Source organism: Calliphora vicina, chromosome 5 (assembly GCF_958450345.1).
Source record: "Calliphora vicina chromosome 5, idCalVici1.1, whole genome shotgun sequence".
In the NCBI taxonomy this organism is placed as follows: domain Eukaryota; kingdom Metazoa; phylum Arthropoda; class Insecta; order Diptera; family Calliphoridae; genus Calliphora; species Calliphora vicina.
The window spans coordinates 61,587,660-61,611,545 of NC_088784.1; the positions used below are offsets into that span (position 1 = coordinate 61,587,660).

Sequence of the window (23,886 nt, forward strand, 5' to 3'; positions counted from 1 at the left end):
TTGCTATAGCTTTATATACATCGTTGCAATGGACTTTAAAATATCTATCATTAGATATCCATATTGTCTATATTAATTACTTAGTAATCCAGATATAGATCTAAAATAGGCCAAAAATCGAGGTTTGCCACTCATGGCGAAGGGTATAAAAATTAAACAAATTGTGACTGATTTTTTCTATATTTTATCAACATTTTGCCCTATATCACAGGGACTCCTTGTATCTGGCGAATGTGCCCCAGGGGGAGTTTTTAGGTTTAATATAAATTTTTTTCGTATTTCTAATTAAATGATCGAAAAAACTATTTACTATCATCAACCACTATCTTTTTTGTATCACAAAAAATTCAACGCATCTGCCTCAAATCATATGTAAAATTAAACTTTCCAACTTTCACGGACGGTAAATAATCGATAAACGAAAACATAATGTAACAAAATCGATTACCCGGTTTTTAAGTTATTCGGTGTTGGCAGATATGCCCCTATGGCTATTGATCCCCATTTTACGCTACATATAAATTTGACTATAAATATAATAAAATTATATGATAATGACCAAATTAAACTATTCTTCAGTAATATGTATTTTAATTTATATCGAGTTTTATGAAAATTAACCCTTCACTGCAGGAATTTTTTGTCCACAAGGGTATTTTTTCGTGCTTTAACCCACTACTACACTTTAGAAATATTTATTATAACTATTAACGACGCTTGTTTTCAAGACAAAGTTCTCTGAGCAAAAGCACTAATAATTTTGTTATAACGAAGCAATAATACTAATAAATGGGGACTGTACCTAATAATTTTTTGTCAACCATTTTGACATTTATCATGACAGATTTTAATCAGGGTAAAGAAATAAATTTTGAAAAAAAAATAATGTTAATGCGTTTTAATATTTATTTTGGTTGTTAATTTTGTAGTTTAATGGTATAATTTTAGATTACGGGAACATCGAAAATATTAAACATCGAATATCACCTGAAATGCAAAATTTCAAAATTGAGTTTTTAATGGATATTGAAACAGCGCATCAAGATACATGTCTTCAAAAATTATTAGCTTTTTATTTTTAAAAAATAACTTTATTAAAGAAAGAAAATCATATTTGTTACTTCAACACCTTTCACTCTTTGCGGTTTGGTGGTTAGTTTACTAACCACATTTTCTATAGTCTTTAAAACATAGTTTATTGGCATCTATTGCCATTTTGCTAAACAATTATATTTTTTGAAGTCATCGTTTATGATTTTTTCCAAAACTTTTCCGTCAGGGTGCTCTGCTTAGATATTAATTAATCAATTTTTTTAAGAGACTTTCACACATTCAAAAAAAAAGCACAGAGTGTTTATTGTTCATTGAATTCAGTGTTACTTTGATATTTCGGTTGTTTGGTCAGAGAATTTAGTCAAAAATATTCGATTTCAAAAAATGTTATACGAAACAAAAATTTTTATCATAGTTATTTTTAATGCCAACCTCCAGGGTGGTTAGTAAACTAACCAATTCACTCCACAATAAACCTTAGAATGGGGTGTTTTTTATGTTTTGATTTATTTTTTCTTACTTTTTATAATAATCTAACCTTGATTACAGTAAAAATGCGATTGTTTTGATTTTAAACCTATACACAAAAAATCGTTCTCCTGTAAAATTTTAAAAAGCGATGATAGGTCCTTTAGCGTTTTAGGTAACGATATGTAAATATGTCTATATGAGTGACATTTAATATTACGTTCATACATACAAGCATGTGTTTCTGTACTAAATGGCATTATTGTCATTAAGTCATTCATTCAAATTTTATACTTAATTGACACACAAAAATTTTGCATTTAAAAATGTTCCTTTATACTTCACACTGTTGTTTTTGTCTGTTTATTTAGTACTTATTCAAACATTTTAGCAATGTTTTAAGTTTGGGATTTGTTTAGCTTTTGTTCGTATTTGTTGGTAAAAAAAATTTGTGTTTTTTAATTTTAAATAAAGGAATTTTGGACATAATGTTGGCATGATGTTTATTAAATGCTTAAGCAAGTTTATGGAAGATTGTTTAGTAATCTGCTAAGAGAATTATGAGAGATTCTGTAAAGGTAGCAAATAAAAAAATGATTTTATTTTTGTGAATTTTAGTTAGGTTTCAATGTTTTTAAAAAACGTATAAACTAAGTTAAATAACATCATATGCGGCAAGTTTTTGCTTTACTTCTTTAATTCGAAAAAAAGTGCCGCTGAGGCACACCGATTGCTCACCAAAGCTTATGGTGAATGTGTTTTGATACCGTAAACAAAGATCGCCTATACCAGCCAAAAACTTTGAAGACCAAGAATGGAAGGCATTACTGCATGAAGATTGTTGTAAAGCTCAACAAGAGCTTGCAAAATCATTGGGAGCTACTCAATCAGCTATTTCAATTGGTTACCAATTGAAGCTGAAAGACCATGAATGACGATTATGTATTTCTGAAGTTCTACGTTACGATAACCCGAAGCGTAAGAGATCGTATGTGAAGCCCGACCAATCAGCCAGTGGTTGGGAAGTTTTGCCTCACCCGCTTTATAGTACAGACCATGCTACGATCGACTATTATTTGTATCGATCGATGCAGAACGCTCTCTCTGGGATACGCTTCACTTCAGAACAGAGTATCCGATATTGGCTTGATTCCTTCTTGGTCTCAAAAGCTGAACAGTTCTTTTGACGCGGAATCCATATGTTGCAAGAAAGACCGGAAAAGTTCATAGCTAACAATACTCTGAATAAATTTAGATTATACAAATGTTTCAAAATAAAAGCTGAAAATTGGAAAAAATCACGCATTTATTTTACATGGAACTTTTTTTGCTGAATTTTATTGTGTGTAAATGCGTATGATAGCTAGAAAAAAATAATTGACCGACTCTTGAAAATTTAATGTCTATTTGTATATTAAAAACATTATATATGATTTTAAAGACAGGGAAATTTTACTTGCTTCAAATAATTTATTATGGGATCAACTATCATTTTGGCCGATTATCATATTCTTTTGTGTATTACTTACAGTTTATATGTTATTAAATTAGCTAGTCATGTAGGTAATTATGAAACCAGTGACCCTAAATAATGGGTGAAATAAAATGTTCGGGACAGTCGGCCAAAACTCCTAGGTCATACCTCAATTTGAGTCATCACTGCAAGTGAATGAGTTTGTATGAGTCCGTTTGTCGGGTATGAGTATTATAGAATAATTTTGTTGTTGCTTTTTTATGATTATTAGTTATGGCGCCATATTTATCATTTTGACATATTACTTATTGTTGTCTTACTCACTTGCTTCTTACTCACTCATTGACTTTTCTGCAATTCTTCTCATTGTGTTGTTTTTTCTATGGAGAGTCCTTTTTATTCATTATTTCGGCATTTCGCTTTTTTATGTTAATTAAGTTTTATTATCAGAAAAATACACTACGGCAACAATAAAAACAATAACTACATAAAATTATAACAGACGGATTTATTACTCACAAGTTCAATGGAAATATTCCATGAAACAAAAATATGCAGGGGTTCTCCTATAGCAATTCTGTTGTATTGAAGACCATAGAGCTCGAAAATATTTATAGTTTTCCTTTTTTATTAGCAAATGTAGTGAAATTGCGATATTCTTAAAATTGCAACTTCAAAAAAACATAAGAATGTTGTTTTGAAATTTCACGCCGAGTATTGAAATATTAGAGCATTATAACAATATGACATCATAGGATACCTTGTGACTAGGGTTTGGGGTCCGGGAATTCCCGGCCGGGATTTCCCGTAAAATTATTGTCGGGAATTCCCGGGAAAAACGGGAAATTTAAAATTAATTAAAAGAACACTTTAATATATTCAAATTTAACATCTTTGTTTGATGAAGAGCTTGTTCCAAATTTATAAATATTAGTAAAAGCATTAAGCCGAAATAAAACCATTTCAATCTTTATGAACAGCTGTCATCTATAAATTCTACGCTTTCTCAAAAAATGGCCCATGCAAAAATGTAATGTAATAAACGATATAACATCAGATTTATATTATTGATAAATTATCTAAAAACTTCACAGCATAATCAACTAAATTATAATATAACAAAGACAATGTTAAAAATGTATGGACTGCTAATGTATGAACGCATATTTATCTACAATGTTCTCTCACCTGTTCAAAGCGATGATGGTAATCCGAAACACAATGGAGCAAAATTTTAAAAACAAATTAGAATAAGCAATCTACATATATTGCCAAAGGAAACCCTAAACCCTAAAAATCAAATGCTGAAAGTCTTTTTAGGCGGGAGTTAGCTATATTTGATTCAAGTAGCTACTATAAGAAATCGAATTTTATTTTGAAAACTATTTTTTTCGAAAATAGCTCTATGACGAACATATAACATTATTTCTATGAAATAATATTTTATTTTATAGTAACAAATGACCTCCACATATTCCTACCAAATGATTAGTTTGTTTTATGTTAACCCACTTAGCGCAACCATCTTTTTAAAAGAACGGGGAAAAAACGGAAAAACCGGGTTTGTACGTGTATTTACATTTTTTTTAAATTTCATTGTTTATTACATGTTATGAAGCTTCTGAACCTTAAAGCGTCAGCTGATAAAAGAAGTTTCTTGTGGTTTAATTGTATATTAGGAATTTACGTTCCGAAATAAAAATTAAACTTTCCCAAAAAAAAAAAATCCAGCGCTATCTGGGTTAATACAATGGAATTGTAATGTACAGTTTTTCTTTTTGTTTTTAATAAAATTACACAATTTTATAAAATAACTTTCTATTTTACTTATTTTTCTAGTTGCAAAATAATTCCCGGGAAATGAAATTTTTCATTCCCGTTTGCCGGGAAATAAAATTATCCGGGAAACCCCAAACCCTATTTGTGACTCGACCAAATATTTCATTAAATTCGTGTGAAAAATCTTAAATATTCAAAAATGTTTACTTTTACCCTTATATATGAAGAAGTTAGACTTGTTAGATTGTTGTCAAATTTTGAGCATATAATTAAACAATTTTAGAGTCAATTCATCAAAGATTTGCTTTATCATCCTAATATTTCGTAAAACTAGTTTTGACAACAAATATGCCTTTTAAGGAGTTGGCTCCATATAGACATTGAGCCTGTCTAAAGAAATTATAATACGTGTTTCGTTAGAAAACTCTTATTATCTTTTCTTTGTTCTTAACATCCGTTCAATAACCTTTGATTTTTTATTCATTTAGTTTTTTATACAAGACTACTTTATGCTTATATTTTATCCTTTGGTTATTTGTTTCCTAAGGCCAATAAATGTCAGTGAACTTCTTTTTATACTGCTCAATATTCAATGAAATTAATTTTATTTAGATAAACGGCACGTTTAACGAAATTTACTTATATAAGTAGAAATACGAATACAATGACTTTTCTAGGATAAAGAATAGTTACAAAAATTGTTTTGGTGCAGTTTTGAATCAAACTTAATGACTTTTAGAATGTTGTTGTTGAGTGATACTCAGTGGAGAAATATTCAAAGCTGTCAAAACGCAGCCTTAAGGCTGCCTTCAAGTTACCTCCAAACAACATCTTTACCAAGGTTCTACCGGTCAAGGAACACAACGTGTTGTCGATGCAACTGTTCCTTCTGGGATGTCACCGGAGGAGTGATCCAAACTTCAACATCATACAGTTGGAGTCTAGCCACAAGGCATGTCAGACAGGACCTATGGAAATACGAGGAGATCATATAGAGGAATGTGCAGGATCCATTTGATCGACGCTCGTATATGACAGCTTTGAACGACATTCACAGAAACGCAATTAATTCCGCGATAGCAGGATACCGTATGAATGTTATAATCCCACAACCGATAGCAGATGCCGAGAAGATTCTGCCGCGTAAAAGGTTTGGTTCCCCATAGACCGTGCCGCCCTCAACTTATGCCCAGCTGTTATGTTTAACTGTTCAGCCAACCATACCTCATTACGTCCTATGGATTCATGGACTAATCCTGTTGAAGACGCACAATTTCTTGGACTTGAACAACATGCAGAACCCCCAGAACTCCAAGATTTTATGATGCAACTACAAAAACAACAACTTATAGAATGTTAAATATAGTTCAGTATTAGCTATGGATTTGTTTCATACATTATAACATAGTTATACTGTCAGTTTTCATACAAAAATAATTTTAATCGATTGCAGGCTGAACGCAACGTCACACATTTTTGTTGTACAAATTTCCCGAGATTTTAGGAACTCTGTTCCAAACTTATTTTTGAAAATATAACCCGGATAGAGTCATGATCAAGGGCTTATTTTCAAAACGTTTGTTGATCCATAGTGATTCTTTAAGCAAGAATTCCTAATACATCTAGATTCTCAAAGAAAACATTTTAAGCAATTACGTGATAGTGCAGTCTGCCTTTTCAGAGCGACCTTACACCTTTAATTACATATAGTCCAGACGTAAAATATAACTAAGTTGCCTAATGAGATGTGTTAATTAATCAAATGTATTGCTAATTTTAATCAATTATATCGTCCCCTCAATAAAATAATAGTGTATAAGCATATACGCCATCATATTTTTATAGCATAATAAGAATCTACATAACTGATTCTATATGTGGTCAAAATTTGGTGAAATTCTACTTCCACAAAGTGGTTCAAAAAATTAATTGAAATATTACTTTTGTTCTAGATGCCTACTATGTAACACGAAAATTTTAAACTCAATTATTTCGAAATGGCAAAAAAATGATACACTATTGTTTTGTTAAGCGGACGATATATTTGTTGATTCGATTTTCCTCAGCTTTCTTTAACGTGCAACTATCTTAGTTACAAATAAAGCTAAAACCAGGACATATGAATCTGTTCTCAAACTTTAAGCTCTTTATTAAACCCACATTAACCACAGTCAAGATACCACCCATTATAAATGTAATTATTTGCCTTATCGCTTTAAATCATTAAGGAAACTTTCCCAAAATGATTGATATCTAATTGCAATGAACCCACAAACTGTTTGAACTAACTAACTGGAAAAACCCCATATTTATTAAAACAGAAATACTTATTTACACGAGCACTGTGAAGTAGAAAAGCTTCTTTCTTTTTCATTATGATTTATACACTAATTAATTATTAACACCCAGGACATAAACTTACAGCTTTTGCACCACATTCCCCGCTGAAATGCCACCATCAATAAATATTTCAAAATAAAAAAAACCCTGTTGTCAGCATCATTAATTTTATTACTAAAACTAAAAGTATGACTGTGAACTCCAAAGAGAATAAAAGAGATGTCATTGTCTTTATAATTTTTAATATTTATTTATTTATCGAGAGTCATATAAGTTTATTGTCCTTAGACATTTCGTTTTGATAATTGTTTAATTACTTCTTCGGTGCTGTACAATTGAGTGTGTGAGATAGTGACTGCCCAGCAGTTTTACAAGTAGTGAATGTATCCCTTAGAGACAGTACCCCAGCAGTTAAGCAAGTAGTCAATGTATCCCTTATAGACAATAATTAACACAAATGTCTGATCACTTGGCTAACTCCAATTGATATATTTTGGGTCATTTGACAAGTAGTGTAGAGTGAAATCAATTCGTTACTTTATACATCCCAGCCAACCTATCGCGAAGTCAATTGCCACCTCAGTATCTCTAAGTAACCTAGAGTGTAGTCACTTCAATCGTTTATTTTGACTGAACTTTAGAAAGTAATTATTTTACCCACCAGAAGTAAACTATTTATTATATAGTTGTCGGAGGAAAGTTTGATTACAAAAAACTGTCTAAAAGATGTCTTATTAACTGTCTGTTTGATGTCAATTAGCACCTATACACTTTAAAATTTTTGTAGTTTTGTAGCTTATCCCAGTTAACAGCTAGTAAGGTAACTGACTGTATGTAACTGGTATGGTGAATCCAATGTGTTGGCTACTTCGGACAAGATAGTAGACAGTCTATTCGTAATCCATATAGGTTCAATTGAACAATCACCTAGAACTGCTGGGTTTGTTTGTGTCTTTGCCTCTGTGTGTGATCATTTAGCTCTCCCTCTAAAGTTCAGTGTCTAATAAATTATAACAATATTTTATATTTGTTTGTTTTTTTGTTGTATTTTCCTTTATTTTTTGTAATTTTATTGCTGTTTATTTAGGAGGTTTGTTTTGCGATAAACTTAATGCCCTTTTATGATTATAACTTATATATTTTAATGCATTTATGTCGCTTGTGTGTGGCTGAGTAAGGAGCAATAATTTGTTGAACTTTGCTAATACCAATTTATATTTGCAAACCTTTTTACTTATTGGAGGAGATGTATGTATTATATGGGTTTTAACGGGGCCATGACCTGGTGGGTAAATCATTTAAAACATTTAATTGGTATTATTATTGAAAGGCGTCAGTTTTCTTTGAGAGTTTTTCAATTTATTAATCCTACAAATTCGAAAATGTTTATAACCACAACCCAAAAAGATTGAGGTATATTGATTTTCTGATTGTGTTTGTAACACAATGAAATATGTATTCATCTCAGACCCAAAAAGGATTAAATATTATGGGTCCTTATAAGACGATCTAGCTATGTCCGTCCGTCCGTCTGACTTTCTGTTGGAATAACGATAGGGCGCAAACGAAACAAGATAGCTGGCAAAAATTGCCCACAAATACTCTCAGTTGATTCACTTAGCCCCCATACAAATGTTCCCCGGAATACTGTTGGAGCAGTCATAAGCGTGTTGATTATGCTGAAATCTTCATAAAATTTTACACAAATTAGTTCTAAGTACTCCGAAATTCTGCTATTAAGTATGACGAAATTCGCGCTACATTTGTCCCTAGTCCCCCTCAGTAAATCACTTGAACATTAATATCATGATGAAATTGGACATAAACATATTTTATATAAACCTAAATCTAACTACCTACCCCCTCATATAACCCCTATATCAAAAAATTATATTATTGTCACATATTTATGGTGGTAGTCTAATATGGGGGGGGGGCATAGCAATACTGAAATTGAGCATACTCAAGAACCCATTGAATTGTAAAGATGAAATGGTGGACAACACTATGTGTTATGTGGTTTGATTTAGGGCCTAATTTTATAAAACGAAACGACAAAAAGTAAAAGTTTATGTAAATTAGTATTTCCTATGGAAAATTTTGTTAATAACAGTATCTTCTGTAGCAAAATTATACTATCATCTGTATAAAACGTTGTGTAAAATAGTATTTTCTATATAAAATTGTGTGTATAACAGTTTCTATAGATAAGCATAACAGACATTTTGTATCTTCACGACGAAGTTTATATTAGCGGTATTCACAATGTAGAGTACTTGGCCTGGTAACGTAGTAAAAGAGCACAATATCAAAAAAAATACATTAGAAATTGAAATGTTTTTCAACAAATAGCTTTTCTGCTTTTTTACTCTAAATTTGAATACCGCTATTTTTTAAATTACTTTTTCAAACGGATTCCGTTTGAATAATTGAACAATTTCTTACGAATAATTATTCGAATAATTTGAAAATTATCATTTTGGAATAACAAATATAAAATTCAAATAATTTATTGTAGAATAATCCAATAAAACAAAACAAGCTATATTCGGCTGTGCCGAATCTTATATACCCTTCTCCAAATTATACTTAAAAATAAAAATTTTAAATATTTTTAGATAAACAAAATTTATGTTTTTTCTAAAGTTGTTTTTTAAATTTTTTGGAAATTTTTTTTTCGAATTGTTATTTCAATTTTTTTTTTTTAAATTTTAAATTGTTTGTATATGTCGTTGCAAAGGTCTTTGAAATATCATAAGATATCCATATTGTCTTATAAATGAAGACGCATTTTTAAAAATTAAAATAATTTATTTAATAATGCCATAACAGACAAAACAGATAGTTTGAAAATTTTAAATCGAAAGAAAATTTATAAAATAGTTTTTACAACATTAAAAATGCAATATTGATTGAAAATAATTTTAAAATACAAAGCATAAAGTAGTAGAGAATCTACAGTCTATATTAATGACTTAATAATCCAGATATAGGTCAAAAATAGGTCAAAAACCGAAGTGGTTCTGGTTTTTTACTCATATCTCAGCCATTTGTGAACCGACTTTGCTGATTTATAGGAAATAGGAAACTTCTCAAAAGCATGTCTGACTGAATTATTGAAGATTGGGATCACGAAGATATCTGGGGTCTTCAGAAAATTGATTTCAACAGACGGACAAACAGACAGACAGACGGACATGGCTTAATCGGTCGGAAAATTATATTGTGGAAATTACAAACGGAATGACAAACTTATATATATCCTTCTCACTAAGGTGAAGGGTATAAAAATAATATTTTTGCCAATTTTTCAAAATGTTTACTTATGTTACTTAATTTGTTTTTTTTTTAAATACTACATATATGAAATTGTTTCTTAAATCCACGAATTTCTAAAGTAAAAGAGAGTTCAGTCATTGTAGATGAGGGTTTGCTGGCTTCTTCCACAAATATATAAATGTTAACACAAGAAATTATAGCTCTAAAAACAAATTTTATTTATTTATTAAATTATTTAGTGATTTTGGAATGGATTTCGAAACAGAAATTGTAGGGTCGTTATTCATATCATTTATGTTTAAAATGTTAAATCAGAAGAAAGCGATATTTACAAATGACTACTCGAAGGGAAACACTTAACATTGCATTATTCAAAAATAATAGACATTATTCGAATAATTTTAAATGTTTGATCGAATTATTGGAACAAATTAAAATCTCTTATTCGAATTATTCGTTTTATTCGAACTAAATGAAATCGAACAATATGGATAGCCTAGCAATTACCCACATTTTAGCTGTAATCTAAGACCGCTTACCTCTATATTTAATTTTAGGGTATTTTCTATAATAATTAAAACAAATCTTTATTTTTAATTGATGAAATATTTGTAACATTTTTGATACTCTATATATGTAAATTTCTTATAAAAATTTTCGAATTTAATCTATTTATAATCAACTTTATTTCATTTAACTAACAGTCGTTCTCTTCTACAGTAATATTTTACATTTATTAAAAAAATTATTGGTTGATTTTACCATATTGATTTTGTGCATAAGGAGTTTGATAAAGTTCTTATTTATATAGGTATTTCCAAAAATTCCTCCACACAAAATTTGTTTTATACTGTATACAAAGAAATCATATTATAGCTCCCATATAAAAGTCTTAAAAATGTTGGACAGATAAGTATATAAATACACAGAGAAAACTGATTTGTGATAGCAACGGAATTTGTTAGTTAATAAAGAAGAATTTCGGTTGAAGCAATCAAACTTTTGTTATCCCTTCTCAAATTGTGTAGCCACAACTGAAAAATTCGGTTACTAAGTATCATTCGATTGGCAACAAATTCGGTTGCTATCACAAATCTGTATTCTCTATGTAGAATGTAATCCTAGCTCCCATACAAGGCCCACTTCCGAAATCACTTTAACGAACACAAATCCCATATAAATATTGGTATCCAAATTATTTCATTGAAATCACGCGACCTAACTTCATTACGAGCGGTCCATAATTAGTTATACCTCCCATACAAGGCCCACTTTCAAAAATCACTCACGAAAAAATCATTGGAATTTAGCAAAAAATGGTCTTACTCATTGAATCAGTGCAGGATATTACATAGTGGGGTCTGACTTACTTACTAGTTTTGAAATAAAACTGTTTCACAAAATGAAATTATATTTTGTTGTTTTTAAACCAAATAAGCAATAACATAATTTTCTAAAATATTACAATACTTTATTAATATGTAGCTAAATCTCTTAGTAATTACATATGTATGTTGTTAGTAGAACATTAAACGTTGAGGGTTTATAACTAAAACTGACTGCCTCTAAGTAACTAAATTCTAAATCCCAAGTCCACAATTACTGGCGTATAAATTCATCTATGTGTGACCAAAACCAACTGGCCCACATGTTTTGCTTGTTTTTTTGTTTTCTTACTTATTTATTTGATCACAGCACGTATTCAATGGCTGCCCAGAGACAATTTGAACAAGTGAAGTGTTGTAAATTTTGATCAAGTGTTTTCTGGCGTTTTTGTAGGAGCATGTGTGTGTGTGTCTGTATCTATGTGAAAACTATAGTGTTGATGATGATGATGATGGTATCAATTGTTGTGGAAAGTGTAGAGTTGAGTAGCATTTCTGGGCCTTGGGGAATTTTAGTTATTTTGTTCGTGTTATTTTTGCGATAAACTAAAAATGAAATGAATGGCTAAATTGGCCAACAGGCAAAATGAAGGAGAACAACAACTGCATTTGACTAGACAGACACATTAAAACAGTTTACGCCTTGAGGCCTTAATAATCTCTAAAGTATATTGAAATTTAAGATTTATTTCCACTAATCTAGTGTAATATTGTTATAATTTTAGGAAGCTTATCGACGCTGGGTTTGCAGTACACTGGTGCCATATTTTGCTGAGACCAGCGATGTGATGAGACCACCAGAAATCTTAACCACCACAATTGATAGTACCAGTGTGGCGAGTGGTGGCAGCAATCATGTGCATAGTCCAAATAAGTCGCATAAGTCTCAAAGCAATTCGTTAAACAGCTACAATACCACCATGGCCTCAAACATGACTACCTCTCATACCGCAGCAACATCACCAAACAATAAAAACAATAAAAATGGAACAGATATGTCATCTGCAATGCCAACAAAAACAGCCACATCGAATTTTATTACAAACAGCAACAATAACAAACATGACATGCAATATAATGCCAACAATTATCAGCAACATTTCTACATGCAACAGCAGCAGCATCGTGTTAAAAGAAGAAACATACAAATGCAACAGCAGCAGCAACAGCTACAACAACATATTATCAATCATATATTGATTGATAACAACAGCAGCAGCAGCAGTAGCAGCAACAACAATAACAACAGTAAAATTAATGACATTCATTATGAAACGATTTTAATTCACCATAAAAATCAGCCACAACAACTGCATCCCTCTACCATTACCCAGGCATTAATATTTAATGACATCATCACCCTCAATCCCCGGACTACAAGTCCAAGGAATCCTTTAAGATCCACAACTGCACGCCTACACAGCATTAATGCGACTAACGAGCCAGCATTTGGACTTAATTTGCATCATAAATCAACGAATAAAAGACGAAAACGCAGTGATAATTCCACAACAACTACAATATACGCCGATGTAGTTGTTAACAGGCCATCAAAGTCCTCGTCGTCACCACCATCGCCGTCTTCATCACATGCATCGTCAACGATGCATCAAATGCAGAGACAAAAACAACAACAACAACAATCTTTTAATTTCATATCGACTGCCAATAATGAGGATTCTTTTTACGCCACGAATCCAGTGATAACCAAATTATTAAAAAGGTATATTATTTACACAAAATACACACATACATATATTTATGTACATTTTTAAATATAGTAACTATTTATTTGCTTATAATAAGCACTCGTATATTGCTGTTGAAAACAATAACCGTGAAAATAAGGACCAAGCGAATAATACATACAAGGGTGCCTTTTTTTGGCATGAAAATACAATTTTTTTGACAATTTGCAGGAGTGGTCTTACGATTGCTGCAGAACTTGATTAAAATCAGATAATGTTAACCCGTGCCGAATCCGCTCTGCAGTTTTTAAATGCATTTCCAAAGGATCACTAGGGTGATCGGCCCGGTTTTTAATAACCGGTTATAACCGGTTTTTTGGTTAAGTCGGTTTCGGTTTTTTTTTTGAAAAGCTCACATTTCGAATATCGAAGAAACCGGGTTTTTCTCCTCGAATAACCGGTTTTTTTTAAAAGTGTGTATTTTATGAGTTTTAGTGTATTAAAATCTTTAAAAAGAAGACTTTTTATATTTAGAAAAATGTCACAAGCGGCCTGGAAAGCTTGAAAACTTACTCAATACTTTGTTAACTACATATACGTCCTACAAGTACACTGAGTGAAAGATCATTTTCAATGTTTAGCTATATAAAAACAAAGAAACAATTCGATATACTCCAAAGCATTTATACTGTGTTTTATTTCTATGAGATTGTTTTAATCTTCATAAGGTCTTCAAATATTTGACGTTAACGATCTTCGGGTTAAATTTAACCTGAATAAAAAATATATATTTTTTCCATTTTTTTTAAACCTAACGTAGTTGTTCACTTTTGAAATTAAATAAAAGTCGTAAAATATCAACCACTCATTTTAGAAAAAACCCAATTTTAATTTCAAAATGTGTCAAATTTGACCCGAATATCTTAGGAACACAACATCTTTGGTATTTACAAGGGGAATCCCAGTTTTCATACAAATATAATGTTCAGCAAGTATGATGAAAAGAGACGGATATATGTTAGTGCTACCAAAGCTCTGAAAACATTTAACTTAATTGTGCGTAACAAAAATTCAAGATTTTAGCTCCAGGTCAAATTTTACCCAATGACCTTAAGTGCAAAAAATTTTATAGATATTTTTCTGGCAGATTTGTGTTTCTAAAACGTAGTTATTGATATTTGATATTAAATACAATTCATAAAATATCAACCACTCACTTTTAGAAAAAATTTCATTTTAATATCAAAATGGGTCGAATTTGACCCGAAGACCTTGTGAACGTTAAAAGAAGTAATCAAAATTAGAATTAAAAAGTATTTAAGCGTTTTAAAATGTCTTATTTTTTGCAATTATAATACATGTATATTCTTTATCATAAGTATGAGATCTTTAATATAAAATAAATGTTATTTTCTTCTTATTTCTAGGCGTTTTAATATTTCGCCAAAAAACCGGTTAACCGGTTATTATTAAAAACCGAAACCGAAACCGGTTTATATTAAATTGCAATTTTTCGAAGAAACCGAAAACCGGTTTCTAAAAAATGTCGAAGAATCGATCACCCTAATTCTCACCCAGTCGGACCATATATTTCCTCTTTTGTGATTAATTCTTACATATTTGGAATCACATTTGTCTGATTATAGGTTCATTGTAATAGAAAATTCAAAAAGTACCAATGATTCTAGTTTGATCATTATAAAATATTCAAAAAGTATCATTAATGAACCTTTTTTGATACCATTAAAAGGAAACAGTCTCACTCTGACCCTTATCCCTGATTCCCATTTCACTAGTATACTTTTATGTAGGAAAATTAATTAATTTAGTATTATATTAAATAAAAGTACCATTGTACCACGTTATTGGTACAATTAAAAGGAAAAAAATACCATTTAGCCCTTATAAATAAATTCATTAATTAAAATTATTAGATAAGTACAATTAGATGAAAACAAGAGTTTTATATTCGGCTGTGCCCAATCTTGTACACCCACCATCAATATGTGACAATAAAATATTTTTCTAATGTGGACTGATCCTCACAAAAGTCGGTAGAAATTTTTATGTTCCAATAAAATATCATCACGATATTAATTATTATAAGACAATTATAATTCTTCAAATTATTTTCTGAAGGGGGCCTTGTATGGGAACTTGGGACAAATGATGCCCGATTTCGCCATACTTTACAGTATAATTTCAGAGTACTTAGAACTAATTTGTGCAAAATTTTTACAGAATTTCCGCATAGTCAACATATTTATGACTGCTCAAACAGTATTCCGGGGGGACATTTGTTAGGGGCTATATGAAATCATGGACCGATAATGTCCATTTTCAATACCAAACAAACCTTCGGCCCTATCGTTTTTTCAACAGACAGACGGACGGACGGACATAGCTAGGTCGTTTTAGAACTTCATGAGAACCCTGAATATACATATATACTTTTGGTGTCTGCGATGAATATTTCGAAGTGTTGAAAATCAATATATTCTAGTATTTTTTGATGGTGGGTATAAAAAGTATAAATTTCCCTTTTCGCCTCTTGAACCCCCATCAAGTTTGAGTTTTCAGAATAGTCTAAAATCGCTCAGTTTCAATAAATCGTTTTATTATGAACAATGGATATTGAACAAAAAAAATTATTCTTGAACAAAGGATATTTCGAAAAAGCCATATTCCACTTTCTAAAGATTTTCCTCAAATATAAGCCAAATGTAGTCAAAATTTTCTAATATTTAGAGGAATAATCAATAGATTGATAGATTTTTATAAACGTAGTCTTATGCAAATCGTGTGGACACAAATTTTCTGCTAATATCATCAAAAATAATAATATCACCGAAAGAAAAAGGCAATGTCCTTTAAGTAATTATATTTTTTGAAATAAATTTGAGTTTGTTGATGTAGGGGGAAAGAGGAATGGAAAAGAGTACTCTGTTTCATGTACATGATGCTTTTGTTGAGTATGTCATCTACATTTATTCGATTTGTTCAGACATGTCAAAAACTGAAAAGCACGAATGCAGTTTCAAAAGAGAATTTTGGTTGTTTTGCAGCAAATGTTTCGCTGTGTGGATCGGGACTAACCAGTATTATATTATTGTTGGGATAACTCCCAACAATGTGTCTAAACACATTCCATGTAAAATCATAGAATTAGATGTGGATCCTATCCCAACAAACAAATCACAGCACCAGTTCCTTCATCTAGGAATTACACACTCCAATTGAGATATTATTATGGGCAACTACAGACTATAATAGTGTGTATTAATACATTTCAAAATTAAAATATTATTGAAATCATTCGGTTACACGATAGTATTACAAATAATTTTTTTATAATATTTTTATACCCTACTTCACCATTAGGGTGACACCAACATTCAGACAAGAACAGGCGGGATTCAGACCCCACAAATCCACTATCGACCATATAAACAGTCTACGTGTTGTCGTCGAGCAGTCTGAGGAATGTCGATCACCGCTCTATTAGATTTCGATAAAGCCTTCGACAAACTAAACAACAGCGTGATTTGGAACGCACTAAGGTGTAAAAACGTCCCGCTCAAACTTATCTCACTTATTAAGTATATTTACCAGAATGATAGCTGCCGCATTAAACACGTAAAGTGCTAAGTAGAACTGTTGAATATAGTTCTAGATGCAATTCTACTAAATGCTCTTCAAAACGGCAAGGGAAATACATAGGGACTGCAAGATCGTTTGATGACCTTGACTACGCTTGCATCAAATCTGCGAAATATAACAACAAAAACTAACGAGGCTGGTCTTAAGCTAAATACTGCTAAAACCAAAGCCCTCTGAGTTACCTGGCAATACTCAAATTTTTGCTACCTTGGGAGCATAATTTCCAAAAAAGATTTACTCAGTGCAGGCTATTATATGCTCGGGATAGACAGGCTATTCTATGATACTTGAGTTTTTGACAAATATTAATAATCAGCATAGTCCTCTGTAAATACCTATAAAGTATCAGGAAAAACAATTCTACCAACACTCATTTATATTACAATACTAAATAGGCACGTTTATTATATGCATTTGATATTCCTAAGAATTGTGTTTTATTTCAATCTACTCATAACATATCTTTCAGATCAAAACGCAAAGAATTTGAATTTCGTAAACGACGAAGAATACGACCCTGCCTAAGTGTGTGCCAAACTGTAGAGCAAAAATGTCCATATCTCCTACCAGCTGATCGAGCGCCATCGATGCCAACACAATATGCCGGCGAACCAACATTCTTATGTTTAGGTAAGGTCAAATATAAAAAAGTCACCACCCCTAACATAATTATCTAATACAAAATTTTCAGATTACAATATAGCCGAGACCGAAGAACAATTGAGCAAGGCCAGCCATGGGCCCAATGAATGCTGCTACACCTATTGCAGCAGCTCGCCGAATGGCATTTGCACGTACTGCAATGACATGTGGGACAAAACAGAAACCGATAAAGAGGCTGAATTCCTAAGCGAAGAAAGAGAAACGAAAGTTTTAAATATAAAAATGAAACCGAAAGGTCGTGTTGAAAGTGAAGCCACCATAAGAGTGGAAACTAGGATACAGCAGAAAATGGGTGAAGAAAAGAATGGCCTTAAAATGTCCACCGTAGCCATAGAGGTGCGTAATGATACAGCATTCGAGAATGCCACACGTCTAGCCGAACGCCTACAATACTATGCCTTCTGTGACGGAGTCTTTTACTATGACGACGATGCCGACGATATGCCCGAATATCCAAATTCGGAAAACTGCCGGGCATTGCCACCAGTACAAAGTCGCTGCATACCCTACTATGCCACCAATTATATATCATCGGCCGATATGTTGGGATCGTATCGCAAAAATAACGAGGCTCAAAAGCTTTTAATCTGGCTGAGTACTCTGCTGTGCCTGTGGTCCTGTTATAGCGCACGATCTATGAGATTGAGACGCTGCAATGAGGACAAGAGACAGCAAAAAACTGATCAGCCACAGCAACAACTAACACATCAACAACAACACAAAACAACTAATACTGCCTATAGAAGGGGAATTATGTGCCAGAGTTGTCAAACTCGCGAAATTATGCAAAACGAGGGAAACTGTAAAAAAGTCATCAAATTATGGTACGATGATAAGGAATGTAGAATTATTATAATATACTGGTTAACAAACGGAAACGGAACAACAACAACAGCAGCAGCAACATCCCAACACCAAAAGTCCTTACGGGAGAAACATTTGCCAGTAAGAAATTTCCGACAAATTCTACATAGTACGAGTGTTCAAGTGAATTTGAAAATCTTAGAAATTCCCTCATTGATTTTGTTAATAAATTATAAAGAAATTTTATTACTTTTATTTAAAAAAAGACAAAAACTTAGAAAACGAAAATTGAAGAAGAATGTTCTTCCATCATTAGCACGAATAACAACAGATGGAAAATGTTGCACTCAAATTGTAAGAGATTTGAGATGCAAGAACATGAAATCGAAAACGGATAAATGTAGTTTTAAATATAAAATCCATTATTATGATTATGATTATTATTATTACTGTAGTTGTAGACAAATATTTAGTTGTAGTTGTAATAAACAAAATATTATTAATAATTATTATACTAATAATAATAATATTAAATATATAAAGAGATTTAAATATAATTTTAGTACTTGTAATTTAAACAAAAATAATACTAATAACAACAAAAACCACAAGAACAACAACAGCAACAACAACAAAAACAAAATGATGATAATGAAAATTAATTATAAGAAAGTTTCTATAATTAAATTTAATACTACTACAACAAAAACAACAACAAAAACAACAACAACTCATATATTTATAATAAATTCTTATAATAATAATAACAACAACAACATCAGCAGCAGCAACAGCAAAACAAATTATTATAATATTATAACTATTATAATAATAAGTTATAATGTTTATAATACAAATAATAATAATAATAGTAATAGAAATTCAAATAACAACCAACAACAAATCTTAAATAGTTTTAGTTCAATTACAAATAATCAACATCAACATTATCATCATTATTATTATTGTAATAATTATAATTATACTAGTCTTAAATATAAGCCGAACAACAACAGCAACATACTGATCAATAACAAAACGTTAACGTCAACTCTAAAGCTAATCTTAATGACAGACTTGATTCTCAAGATCATGGCGACGATAATGATAATGCTGATGATAATGTTAATGTTAATGCGGATGTTGATAATGTTAATAATGCCGTTATTGTTTAAGTCATTTTTGAAAATGAAATACAATAATAATCATCATATGAAAAATATTAAATCTAATCTTAGTTTTAGTCCAAATACTAGTTATAATAGTGAAAAAACAAATTATCGTTACTTTTATTATTATAATTTCAATATTAACGACTGGTGGCAGCGGAGACGATGGTGGCGGCGACGATGGCGCCGGCCCTCAACGCCTCATCCCTTGGTAGATCATCACTATGCCACAGAGTCCTTGCTTATGAGCGGCGTCAGCAGTCAACCGAATTTTTTTCAACATATATTATTATAGTGGTTTGTTTAGTCGGGTGTAATTAAGTATTATAAATAATTTAATTATTTATGTTTCGGTTTTATTTTAAAATGTTTCTGCTTTTTTGGTAAATTCTTATTTATGGTCAATATTCTAATAGTATGTTATTATTTGAAACTAAATTATTATATAGGTATAAAAAAAATCGAAAATCGTTTGGCAAATATTAACAATAATTTTATATATTAAATGAGGTACTCAACTCTAATTTTTATTGCTATAATTTACATAATTTAACAATGTTTATAAACATTGCTGAATATACTCAGTTTATATTCATATGTATATCAACATTGTTAAATGGTCTGACTTATTTTATGCTTCTAAACATTGTCAACAAATGTTTATAAACCTGTTTAAAGGAACTCTGTTTATGTTTGGACTTAAACTTGGCCAGTATAAAATAAATTCCTCATTTATTTATTAAATTAATTTCCAATACCTTCAACAGCTAAATCTCATACAAACTTCAGAATCTAAAAAGGATAAAACCTAGCTGAATATATTCGAATTGTTTTTTATTTATTAAAAATATGTATGATAAAAGTTAATTCAGTGAAAATTAATTAAAATATTGAGTGAAAAGATGAATATATAGTTTAGTAAAATATATAAATGTTGGGATATAAGAAGGAACATTTTCCTCCTTGTGAAAAAATTGCATAAAGACTAAAATCGAAGTAAAAAATACTCATCCCTATGGGAGTGTTTCAATTTGTTAAATTATTTTAATTTCCTGTAAAATGAAAATTAATATCTGTATGGTTAAAAATCTATAATTGTATATCAGTTTAATTTCAAAAACAGGAAAATATTTCTTCTTATGGAGTAAAATAAAAATAGGAAAACTCATCTGAATGGAAGTGTTCCAGAATCCCCATAAATATTCTATTACGATTAAAATACTTTAATTTGTTTTATTTGTGTCAAATATTCAGATGTGCGCTACGAACTAAGTCCGCAAACCGAAAAGTTGGGGACTTAATTCATTATTTCAATTAAAAAACCCCATATGTTTTAAATTAAATAAGCTTCCAACGAAGCGTACTAACCCCCCAAAATGAAGTTCCTATTTTTAAAATTTTCGGTTGAAAAAAAAACGGATTCGGTCAGCTAGATATTAACTAAGTGCAACCTGTTTTTGATACACCCTATAGGAAAACTCTTTACTGATGCCTTTTGATACATCCGAGAGAAGAAACAAATTTGGGTATTTATTTAATTTTTAGAAATTGCAACTTCTTGTCAGAACTTTAAAAGCGACCTAATGGGATAAAAAGATTTTGAAACACCTTCAAAACTTTGAGTTATTATTAAAAAACTTTAGTACAAAAAACTTTAGTACCTCTAACTCCCACATTTTTAGACCGATATTTTCTTCGTAATTTTTCAAAATCAACAATTAATTTCTTCTATGAAAATCTATTTTTTTGCACAGTGTTTTAAATACATTCTTATATCGGTTTATATTTGCAAAAGTTATTAAACTTTTTCGAAACAATTTACCTTGTAATTTAAAAATTATACAAATATTTTTTGTTTTTTTTTTAATTCATATGCGATGGGGGAGAAAATACTAAAAAAAATCTGTTAAAGAAAAATCGAATTTTCTTCCGATTTGAATAATTAAAACCACGTTTTGTTAAGAACTAAATTTCCTTTATACATTTGTATACATTATTATAAGCTTTCATATCAATATTAGCAATGAAAAGCGACTAAAATCAAAGAAGTTAATAAATTTTATTCTTTAGATATTCTTAATATTATTTTTATTATAACTCATAAATGTATCAAATGCAGGTAATTTGAAAGCGTAATCAGTTTTCTTTCCAAACCCGATAAAATATTTAAAATCGGACAAAAAATATTTAAAATCGATAAGTAGACGAACATTCCAGAAAACGGTTTTTTGAATAACCTCTGAATTTGAGGGTGTTTCTGAAATTTTTAGACACAATTTGTAATATACTCAGCAAGACCTATAACTCACACTGGGTCGTTCCAATTTTTTTCCATCGTAGCACCGTGTTTTTTTAGATAAATGTTTTAATCAACATTTTTTAATAATTCTTGATTCATTGACTATCTTCGATTTCTAAAAAATTTATAAATGAAAATGTTAATATACTTCAAATCAAGTTTTTCACAGGAAGTTTTATATTAAAATTCAGAAAAATTTATATACCGGCTGTGTCGCTTACCATGACCTCAAATAATAAACTTTGCTCTCTGTTTTCTAAGTTCCAAGAAGATTCAGTTTTTTTTTACATTCGAAAAAGTTTATAAACTTTACTCCCTGTTTTCTTAGTTCCAATAAGATTCACATTTACTTTATATTGGTAGCCATTTTTTTACTTTAATTTTGAAAAACTGTCCCAAACATTAAGAAAGTTTCAAAGATTGAGAAATATACAGAGAGCGGAAACTTTCCAGTCAAAGACCTAACTCAGTTGTCGGAAACCTAAGTGATAAGAATGTATAAGTAAATAAAACTATGTGAAGACAAAAACAACACTCGTATGTGTGATTAATTTGAATAAAATTTTGGTTTGAGTTTTTTCTAGTTTCCGCTCTTGTTGTTTCTCTATGGTTTTGAATTTCAGATATGAACTCAATTTGAATAGAAAAAGTAAAATAATTGAATTATTGAATTTTATATTTTCCTATCTCGCTCTGCAAACAACAAACATTCCAGTTGCTTCCAGTTTTATAAATTGTGAATTTTACAAAATAGTCGGAAAATAATTGCAAGCCAGCAAGGAAATTTTTTTCTAAAGGAAGTCTTTTGAACTTTCGAAATTAGTTTTTTTAAAACATGCTTTTGGCATTCGAAATTTTCGGTCATTTGTGTAATTTTCACTTAATTTATCCGAATCTCAAACTTAAACAGAATTTAACAGTTGTATGTTAAATATATTCTATATTCTGTTTTATTCTAATATATTCTAATAAAATTACTGAATTTTGATGTGAAATATGTTTTACATATTTCATTTGCCAGCCACATTTCAAATGCAGATTTGAAAACAATAGAAACTATTTCTAAAATTGATAATAACTGCCCTTTGACATTTGAGGAAGGATTTGAATTCAAAACATTTTCAATTTATCAATAAGTTTAAATGTATGTATACTGGCTAAAATGTATTCTAAGTGCACAGGCCTTAAGCATACCAATTTGGCTTTAAAATTTTAAAAATTTTATTAGTATTGTATTTCATATTGGCAACCAATTCGAATAAATTAAAATCTAGACGTTACGGTAATTTGGATTATAAAGATAACAATATTTCACTGGAAAACATTTGAAATTTATGTAGATTTCAATAAACAAAATTAGTCAGAAAAACATACATACATACGTTTAGTTTTGTTAATTTAAATTTTTTTAAAGAAACGTTATTTTCGATTATTTTGATAATTGTATTTTAGTGATAGCGGTTATTTCACTGAAGCTAACGGTAACGGTAGCCAACCATAGTTTTTGGTTATAATTTCCTTTATATTTACTATTTTTTTAATTCCTTTGCCAAAATTCAATAACACAAACAAAAGGTATTTAAATAAAATAAAATCACAAACAAATTCCGTTAAATAAAACATTAATGTAAAATACAATAAAATTAAAAAAGAAAAAAACAACAACAAACATATTTTATTACAAACAAAAAATCCAAAAACAAATATATTACAATTAAATTTAAATATAAAGAAAAATAAAATTTAAAAAAAAACAAGAGATAAGTTCATTTATAAAACCAAAAAACTGCCAAAAAATAATTAAATATTTATAGAGAAATAAATG

At 30.2% G+C, this 23,886-nt stretch overlaps 1 protein-coding gene across 1 annotated transcript in view; it reads left to right on the forward strand.

The window, feature by feature from the left end:
* Mid1 overlaps positions 1 to 20,057 on the forward strand; it is a 191,515-nt gene extending 171,458 nt beyond the window's left edge. Inside the window, exons 3-6 of the mRNA XM_065512788.1 lie at positions 12,504 to 13,501; positions 17,596 to 17,756; positions 17,818 to 18,613; positions 19,508 to 20,057. Coding sequence (XP_065368860.1) covers positions 12,504 to 13,501; positions 17,596 to 17,756; positions 17,818 to 18,613; positions 19,508 to 20,057 — 2,505 coding nt within the window. The remainder of the gene's footprint in view (positions 1 to 12,503; positions 13,502 to 17,595; positions 17,757 to 17,817; positions 18,614 to 19,507) is intronic.
* The last annotated feature ends 3,829 nt before the right edge of the window (positions 20,058 to 23,886 follow it).